Source organism: Pteronotus mesoamericanus, unplaced genomic scaffold, assembly GCF_021234165.1.
Source record: "Pteronotus mesoamericanus isolate MK-2021 breed Mesoamerican mustached bat unplaced genomic scaffold, CSHL_Meso_final scaffold_128, whole genome shotgun sequence".
Taxonomy (NCBI): Eukaryota; Metazoa; Chordata; class Mammalia; order Chiroptera; family Mormoopidae; genus Pteronotus; species Pteronotus mesoamericanus.
In genome coordinates, this window is record NW_026555305.1 from 2791406 (window position 1) to 2801337 (window position 9932).

Below are 9932 nucleotides of genomic sequence, written 5' to 3' on the forward strand. Positions count from 1 at the left end.
CACTTGTCATTATCTGTCTTGTTGGTGGCAGCCATCCTCGTAGGTGTGAAAGGCTATCTCATGGCGGTTTTGATTTGTGTGCCCCTGGCGAATGCCAGGAAGTTTCGGGGAGCCCTGGGGTGCGGAGAGTCCCTCAATAGGCTGGTGAATGGAGATAAAAGAGGATCCTTGGAGCTTGTGTGCAAGTCATTCTGCTGAAGGGACGGCTCCAGCCTGATAAGTCTCTGTTAGGAAGAGACAGGCTGGCGGGGGAAGGGTGCAGAGCGTTCTTCATCCTCATCACATCCTGTGTCTCCACTCCAGCCCCCCGCGGCTTCCCTCTGGGGCCCCAGAATCCAGGACGAGCTGTGCAACCATGTCTCCCTCCCTGTCTGCCTGCTTCTGTCTTGGTGAGTCCCGAGGGTTGATCTGGGAAATGCCGAGGGGCAGGCAGCGGGCTATGAGACAAGTAATTTTTTAAAACTTGCGTGAGCCATGAATTTTGGAGCGAGAGGTGACTTCTGAGGGCCCCTCGCTTGTTGGCGGGGGCCCCAGCGAGGCGGAGTGTTTGTTACCCTAGTCTGTTCAGGGCTGGCTCAGGAAATGATCGCAGGTTTCCCAGTGCTGGCTGAAACTTTCTCCCACTGCACTACTTAAACAAAAACAAAATGTGGACTCAGTGATATCAGGGCTGTAGATTTAATTGGTCAGTTTCCCTTTTGGAAAATAATCCTGCCATTTGCAACAACATAGGTGAACCTGGAGGGCGTTATGCTAAGCGAGATAAACCAGAGGAAGAAAGTACTGCATGATCTCATTTAGATGTGGCATCTAAAACAGCGAACTCACAGAAGCAGAGGGTAGAAAGGTGGTTACCAGGGGCTGGTGGGTGGAGGGCGAGGGAAATGAGATGTTGGCCAAAGTGCACAAACTTCCAGTTAAGAGAGGAATTACGTTCTGGGGTCTAATGGCGACTATAGTTAACGATACTGTGTTATATACTTGAAAGTTGCTAAGAGAGTAGGTCTTAAATGTCCTCACCACAGAAAAATGGTAATTATGTGACGCGCTGGAGGTGTTAGCTAAGGCTACAGTAAAAATCATTTGGCAACATATGCGTGTATCAAATCAGCACGTTGTACACCTCAAACTTATACAATGTTATATGCAATTATATCTCAGTAAAGTTGGAAAAAAAGAAGAGACCCCACCCAGCACGCAGTCCCCAGCCCAACGAGGTAATTAGTTGTCAAAAATGTGTGCATGGCGCAGGAGTTCTGCAGGGAGCTGGGCTGGGGGTGGGATAAGAAATCCCTCTTGGCCCTTCAAAAAAAGGCGTGGTCAAATAATACATTTAACATACAATTTGCCATTCATGACGTTCACGGTGTCTTGCAGTCGTTGCCTCTGCCCGGTCCCGACACATTTTCGCCGTCCAAAGGGAAACTCGGTGCCCGCCATGCCCAGCCCTCAGCCTCCCCTCCCCCTCCGCCCGTGCCCACCACTAACCTGCTCTCTGTCTCTGGACAGATTGACCTCTTCTGGATGCTTCCTATACATGCAATCATACAGTTGCGGCCTTTATTATTCTCGTTTTAAATCCTCACCTGAAGATATGTTTTTTATTGATTTTTTTTTTGAGAGCGAGAGAGGAAGGGGGCAGAGAGTGAAAGAGAAAGAAATATCGATGTGAGAGAGAAACACAGATCTGTTTTTTTGTTGCTTTTTTTTTTTTTTTGAGGGACAGAGGAAGGGGGCAGAGAGCAAGACAGAGAGAGAAACATAGATCTGTCGCCTCCTGTAGGTGCCCTGACTGGTGATCCAACCGGCAACCTAGGTACGCGCCCTGACCAGGGATCGAACCCATAACATTTTGGGGCACGGGACGATGCTCCAACCAACTGAGCCAGCCAGCCAGGGCTACAATAGTGGCCTTTTACGGTTGGTTTCTTTCACTTCAACTATGTGCATCTTTCAAAACAATTATGGCAAAAGACGTATAATGCATGCAAAGGGCTTATCACCGTGCCCAGCACACAGGACGTGTGGGTTTTACACGAGGCCCTAGCGTTTGTCCTTTTCTTCTGTCCTTAGGGCTGTGTCTGGGGCGCGTGATACAAGCTCAGCTGGGTGAGTCTGGATCCCTCCTCCGGGTTCAGCCAGCGAGGGGGCAGGCGCGGCGAGCTGACACCCACTGCTCTCTGCCTCCCTTCCAGGCCTGCTCCCCAAGCCCTCCCTCCAGGCCCAGCCCACCTCCCTTGTGCCCTGGAAAACGCAGGTCACCCTCCGTTGCCAGGGGCCCCCCGGTGTGGACCTCTACCGCCTGGAGAATCTGAGGTCCGGGAGGTACGAGAACAAGGCGGTCAAGGTCATCCAGGAAATGACACCGGATTTAGCCGGACCGTACCGCTGCTCCTACCAGAACGGAAGCCGCTGGTCTTCCCCCAGCGAGCAGCTGAAGCTGGTTGTTACGGGTAACTGGGCAGGCGGGGGTGGGTAGGGCTGGATGTGCGGCCTCGTGGGGCTACGTGATGATGCTCCGCCCTGGGCTCAAAGAGGGTGATGGCGGGGACCGTGCCGATGGCAATTTCAACGTCCCTGGGCGCTGGGATTAGGGTGGGGGCAAGTGAGGCACTGGCCTTGTGGGCCAAATTGAGGGGAGGTACCCCCCAAACTCAGCCAGTAAGATAAACAGGGTATGTTACTGCAATTTCTGCTTACAGAAATCAAAACCGATGCGGCAATATCCACTATGCACAAAATACCACAATTAAGATATGTTGTCACCCAAGAATATGTTCATTGATTTTAGGGGGGGGCGAAGGAAAAGGGGGGGGAGAGAGAGAGACATCGATTAGTTCGCTCCCGCACGTGCCCCGACTGGGGATTGAACCTGCAACCTTTGGGTGCACGGGACAATGCTCCAACTAAGCCCTGGCCAGGGCTCTTTGTAATGCATTTTAAATTAAAAAAAAAATATTTTGTTTATTTTTAGAGAGAGGGGAAGGGAGGGACAAAGAGAGGGAGAGAAACATTCTTGTGCGAGAAACAGTTGCCTCTCACATGCTCCCAAATGGGGAGCTGGTCCCCAACCCAGGCACGTGCCCTGACTGGGACTCAAACCAGCGACCCTTTGGTTCTCAGGCTGGCGCTCAATCCACTGAGCCCCACCAGCCAGGGCTGTCTTTATTTTTCCCCCTCAAAGAAAATTTCAAAAACATCATTTGCTTTCGTGAAAGCCCACGACTCAAATGATAATAAATCCTGTTTATTTTTGGGTCTAAGTCAAATATTTAAACTCGTTTTCATTAAGTGTTTCTTTCCATCACCACCTTGTTTAAAACTGCACCTGATTTAAATGGCACTTATCACTCTCTGATGGGCCACACAGGTTTACTTATTTATCTTAGTTGTTGCGTCTTCTCTCCTCCTGGTGGGAATTTTATGTCTGAGCACAGAGATAGGCCTGTGGGACTTGCCAAGGGAAAAAAAAAACAAAAACAACAATTGTTGCAGAAATGAACGAGCCACCCTTCCCAGGCGGCTTCGGTTGGGAATACGGTGCGCCAGGTGCGGCTTGCCCTGCTCCGCGGCGATAATTAGGTCACATTATACACATAGTGGTGAGGACTCATTGCTAGGAGCCGAGAGCCTGGAGCCCGTGTCTATGATGGCAAATCCCAGCTCTGCCTCTTACTCTTCTTACGCCCTTGGGTGATTTATTTAGCACTGGGCGCCTTAGTTCCATAGCGATCAATGTGTAGGTCTTTGCGAGGCTTTGATGAATCGATGTGAGTCACGGGCTTCGAACAGCACCTGGAAGCTGGTAGTTGAAAAGGTAACAATGTCACCGCTGTATTCTGCAACCCAGCTTCACAATACCACACACGCTCAAGCTACGTTGCTACTGCCCTCCTGGTGTGAGCGCTGGCTGGGCAGTGCGCACTCTGCTCAAGGCTGAATGACGATCGCTTCACTCAGTCCTTCCCGTTGTTTAGCACAGAGCCCTGAGGCACACGCAGAGGGGAATTTTGTCCCGTCTCACACAACCCCTAAGTGGCAGAGCCCGGAGTTAAGCCAGGGCACCGTGCCGTAACTTCGGCCTTGTTCCCTTAGCCACTTCGTGAGCCAGTGGGAAGGGGTCGCCCGCAACAGGTACCCAGAAAGTTCCCGAGCTGTCCGGGCGGGCGGCGGGGAAGCTTCCCAGCCCGGGCCGGCCGAGACCCCGGCCACTGTCTTTACCACCAGAGGTCTCTTCTCCCCCAGGAGTCTATGAGAAGCCCACGCTCACGGCCCAGCCCAGCCCGGCGGTGTCCCCAGGAGGGGATGTGACTCTGCATTGTCACAGCACGTTTGGTTTTGACTGCTATGCTCTGTACAAGACGGGGGACAAGGGGCCAAACAAGGGAACGGACAGGTGGTACCAGGCCGACTTCCCCATCACCACGGTGACAGCTGCTCACAGCGGGACCTACCATTGCTACAGCTTTTCCAGCCAAGAACCGTACATGTGGTCGGCCCCCAGCGACCCCCTGGAGCTCGTGGTCACAGGTAAGGGGGTGCCGACCAGACCTTTCTTCCTCTGCCTTTGCAGGCCCTGATGCAGGTTTCCAGGGGGAGGGGCCGTGGGTGCAAAGGACACGCTCGATGTTAACACCAGGAGCCCTTCGGTCCCAGGAACCTCTCTCTGTAACCTCAGCCCGGGCTCCATGATTCCACTGCATATACCATACGTCTCCCTTTCCACACACGCGCTGCATGTGCACACAGTAGGTAATAGAACGGACACATCCAACACATGCATGATGGTGACTGCGAGCACCCTCGGGCGTGAGACGTGCGTAGTCGAACCACGACGCTGCACAGCTGGGCTGACACAGCATTGAACGCCAACTGCGATTCAAAAAGTAAAACACAAAAAACTATAAAAAAGAAGTGCATAGTTCCGTTAGCACCTGGGAGGGGAGGCTTCTCTGAGCCATCAGCGTTTGCTGTGGACTTCCGGGCAGAGCGGACCAGGAGGGCAGGTCTGCAGGGGGTGGGACTCTGGGAGGAGGAGGTCCCCGGCCGGTGCGGAGATGGGGAAGGGCTGCGCTGTGTTCCTCCCACGTGGGGACCGGCCTCTCTCCCCACGCCCGCTCTTTCATCTGTAACAGGTGAGTCCTGAAGGGTTTGCCCAGGTGTTGGGGGTCCCTGGCTCCGGGACCTCTTTTTTCCTTTCTCCTCCTTGTCCAGATTTCTCTGTTTGACCCACGTGTCTCTTTTACACATTTGCTTTATTACAAAAATCCTTTATTTCTGCCTGTAAAAAGGTGAGCATCATAAGCAGGTAGATCAACATCCCTGTCACCTCCTCCACCTACAAGAGCAGGTTTTGCTGCCAGGAACAAACTAAGGGTGCAGGTCACAGAGGCGCAGAGAACGGGCAGAACCGAGGTTCACCAGGTACGGGTACGCAATCTGTAATCTGTTATTGCGGACTAGCCCCGGAATGTGCTAGGGTTGCCTTTCAAAGGCTGTTCAACCCCCGCAACAGTCCCGTGATGTAAGCTTTATGCTGATTTTTCCAGGCGAGGGATCTGGGTGGCAGACATGTTTTATCTTTTTGCTCAGGACCTGCAGCTAGAGGTGCACAGAGTTCCCTCTTTTTCTTTCCTTTTAAAAAAATATTTATTTTTAGAGAAGGGAAGGGAAGGAGAAAGAGAGGGAAAGAATCATCCATGTGTGGTTGCCTCTTGCGTGCTCCCTACTTGCCACAACCCGGGTACATGTCTTGACTGGGGATTGAACCAGCGACCTTTTGGTTTGCAGGCTGGTGCTCAATCCACTGAGCCACACCAGCCAGGGCTTCCCTCTTTTTCTGATTTCTCAGGGACCACCGTGACACTCAGCAGGGTACCCGCAGGAGCACCTTCCGCTGTAACAGGTAAGCCCTGAAGGGTTCACCCTGGTGTTGGGGGTCCCAGGCACCTGGACTTCTTTTTTTCTTTCCCCTTTTTGTCCAGATCTCGCAGTTTAACTGACTTGTCTCTTTCACACTTTTCCTTTATTGTAAAAATCCCTTATTTCTGCCCATGAAGAAAGTAAGTGTCATAGTAGACAGATACTACTATGCTGCCCATGTCCCCCCTTCTGTCCCGCCTCAGGGTGTTGGTTTATGTCTAAGACATTCAAGAACATCTAAGTGTTTTATAGAATTGGAGGTTCCTGGGACTCCATGCTTGAGCCTCTGGCTCCATTCATTAGCGGTTCTCAAATGTTCGTGGGCCTGAGAATTGCTGGCAGGGGTTGGGGGTGTTTATAAAGAACAGATTTCTGGTCCCATGGGGTCTCTGATTTTGAAGGTCTGGGTGGGGTCTAGTAATTTTTATTCCTGACAAGTTCCCAGGTGAGGCCGATGTTGCTGGTCTGCGATGTCACTATGAGATCCACCGCACTAAATTCTGTGGCCCCACAGAGCTCCCTCATTCCCTTTTTCTCAGTCCTCGCCTGAGGATATCTTTATTGCTTTGAGAGAGAGAGAAAGGGAGAGAGAAAGAGAGGGAGAAACATGGATGTGAGAGAGAAACATCTATCGGTTGCCTCCTGTAGGTGCCCTGACCGGGGATCGAATTCTCAACCTTTCTGTGTGTGGGAGAGTGCTCCAACCAACTGAGCCACCCAGCCAGGGCTACGCTTCCTATTTTTAAAATTGAGATATAAAGTGTCACATTGTGAGATTCATCATACCCACTGGAATGGCAATGATAGTAACAACAACGACAACAACAACACAACAGCCGAGTGTTGGTGAGGATGTGGAGAAAACTGGAGTCTTCTTACGTTGCTGGTGGGAATAAAAATTGTGTAGCTGCTGTGCAAAACGGTTGGGTGGCTCCTCAAAAAGAATTGCCGGCTCTGGCCAGTATGGCTCAGTAGGTTTGAGCATCATCCGCACACTGAAAGTTTGCAGGCTTGATTCTTGATCAGGGCACATACCTGGGTTGCAGGTTAGATTCCCAGTCAGGGAGCCTACGAGAGGCAACTAATCGATGTTTCTCTCGGCCTTTCTCTCTCCCCCTTCCTCTCTCTCTAAACGAAAGGAAAATATGTCCTTGGGTGATTAAAAAAAAAAAAAAGAACTGCCATATGGTCATATCCTAGAACTACCATATGATCCAGCAATTTCATTCCTAGGTATGTGCCCCAGAAAGTTAAAAAAAAACAACAAAAAGCAAAAAACAAAAACAAAAACCAGGACAGAGCTCAGCAGAAAGGAAGACGAGGATGGGGCTCTCCCTTCCATCATCTAAGGCTGTTGCAGGTGTTTCATCTGTGTCATGAAACCATTTGACTCTTCCCAGGAAAGTCCTTGGTTTGAGGGTGGGGGATGGCATGGAGTTAGGCTCTGAGCCTGGGGACACAGGAGCATTCCGGGTCACGTGGCCATTTCAAAGAGGGCGGAGCCAAGCCTATGATGGGAACACCATGACTTAATCCCTATACACTGCTCTTCTGACTTGGTTCTGACCCATGTATTCAGCTCCACTTGGGTCACGGCAGCCTGAATACCAGACACCCGTTCCCACTCCAGTTCAATGCACACGTGCTTCCCTCCAAGCTGTGGTCCTTTTTCCCATTGTTTTTCTTGGGAAAATGTCTCCATTTCATCCTGACCAGGTGGTTCTATTGGTTAGAGCATCATCTCATCTCGATAAGCCAAGGTGGTGGGTTCGATCCCCAGTCAGGGTGCAAAGAAGATTCAACCAATGAATGCATCAATAGGTGGAAAAACAGATCTCTCCCTCTGTCTCCCCTCTCTTTCCCTTTCCCCTCTGTCTCTAAAAATCAACAACAAATGTCTCCATTTCTCCCAAAACAGCAAACCTTGAGGATAGTTCAGATGTCTGCCCTGAGTCCACTGGACTTTTCTTTAGGCTCTTCTTAACACCCCAATGGGCTTCTTCTCAACTTCCCTCTGAAATCCTTCTGGGTTCCCTGTCACCTTCAAGGTGTAGCCTGACCTTGCTGTTCACGGATTGTAGATTCTATGCTCTGACATCAGCCACAGCTGACACTATAGTCTCTTCATTCCTCATGCTGACTTCAGCCACATGGAGTTGGTTGAAGCTGTTGTGGAAACTTGATGTCCTTTTCTGACTCTGCATGTGGCTACCTGCTCTGCCTTATATTCCATGGCCCCACGGCCTCAGCTCCTCCAGCAAGCATTTTGTGACCCTCCAGGCTAGGTTGGAAGTGTCTTCTGTGCTCCTCCTGTGTCCTGTGGACCACCTATTAGAGTCATTTCATGAAGCACAGCCCAAGGCTGACACCTGGGAAGTCTCAGGGGATCCTTGTGGACCAGCAGAAGGAGAGCTCACGTGTATGGGGTGCTAAGTACATGTCAAGCACTGTGCCTTAGATGATTATTATTGTTACTAGTTTAATTTTTTCAATTTATTGATTTTAGAGAGAGAGGAGGGAGAGAGAATTTGTTGTTCCACTTATTGATGCATTTGTTGGTTAATTAAAATATTTTAAAAAAGATTTTATTTTTAGAGTGAGAGGGAGGGAGGGAGGGAGGGAGAGAAACATCAGTGTGTGGTTGCGTCTTGCATGCCTCCTACTGGGGACCTGGCCTGCAACCCAGGCATGTGCCCTGACTGGGAATTGAACTGGTGACCCTTTTGTTCACAGGCCAACACTGAGCCATACCAGCCAGGGCTTGATTCTTGTATGTGCCAATTGGGGACCAAACCCATAATCTTGGTGTATCAGGATAATGTTCTAACCAACTGAACTATTTGGCTAGGGCTGTTGGTAGTTTAATTTTCACATCAACAGGGGTAAAGGGGATGGTTCCATCCCTTCACATTTACTCTTTTTGATCCCAGAGCCTTCTAGGAATAATATCACCATCTTTACAGAAAGGCCAATCTCTCCAACTGGTGAGTAAATGGTCCTCTCTGGATCTCCCTTCTCCCCACCCCTGTGTCTTTATCTAAAGTTGACTGCTTTCCCTATGCAGAAGCTGTAACTCTGTGATCTTGTGTCCTGGTGTATAAAGTATTAAGGGGAGGGGAAATTATAATTCACAGAGTGCAGAACTGGGCAATAAGATCAGGTGGGAAGGTGGCAATCTTCTAGAGAAAGATCAATTCCACCTGGATCCCCACCCCTTATAATAATAGTCTTCTCTTCCTCAATTAGCCGAATAACCAGGTAGTGTCTGTGCATGAGACAGGTTGTATCAGAGGCCTGTGATGGGGTAATGGAAGAGGTTATATCTAGGGAACAGGACTTATCTAGCCCTGATCCTGGTGAAGAGGGGAGGGACCCTCCAGGAAGACTGACATCCTAGATTGGGCATCCTGGGTAGCAGAGAGTAACAGGATCTCAAGTGAGGGATACGGGTATGAGAAGCCCGGAATGTGGCTTGGAGCAAGTCCTTGAGGATCACCTTCTCCCGTCTCTTCATTCCTCAGGTATCCTGGGTAACCTGGTCCGAATATGCTTTGGGGTTGTGATTCTCATCTTCCTGGTGGGGATCCTGGCAGAAGATTGGTACAGCCGAAAGAAATCCCTGCAATACCTGGACCGAGCAGTCCACAGGCCACTGCCACCTCTCCCTCAGACTCAGAAATGACACAGTTAGCAGGATTGGGGTCGACCAGATGGCCAGAACCATGGTTGCCACCATTAGAATCCCAAGACTTGGTTGTATCTAGGACATAGGTCATGAGAGCTGGGAGGGGCCCTAGAGTGTGTGTGGAGTGTGAGAGGAAGACGATAGAGGCTTCTGCTGTGGAAAAGGAGGGCAAGGCAGGGCTTCTTGGCACTCCGTCAAGGAGCTGTTGAGTCGGTGTCTATTTATTTGGCTTTGTTTGGGATGAAAGGATCTCGTGGATGCCAAAGTCTCCTCACTGATGTCTTGCAAGTGTGGATCTTATGGCTTCCTCACTGGACATCATACT

At 50.5% G+C, this 9932-nt stretch overlaps 1 protein-coding gene across 1 annotated transcript; it reads left to right on the forward strand.

Annotated features, from left to right (window-relative positions):
• The first annotated feature begins 355 nt into the window (after positions 1-355).
• GP6 (glycoprotein VI platelet) lies at positions 356-9638 on the forward strand. Its single transcript, XM_054588219.1, has 7 exons — positions 356-389; positions 2074-2109; positions 2196-2453; positions 4246-4530; positions 5852-5905; positions 8853-8906; positions 9444-9638. The coding sequence occupies exons 1-7, from the start codon at positions 356-358 to the stop codon at positions 9602-9604; spliced, it is 882 nt and encodes a 293-aa protein (XP_054444194.1). The 3' UTR covers positions 9605-9638.
• Positions 9639-9932: the final 294 nt, after the last annotated feature.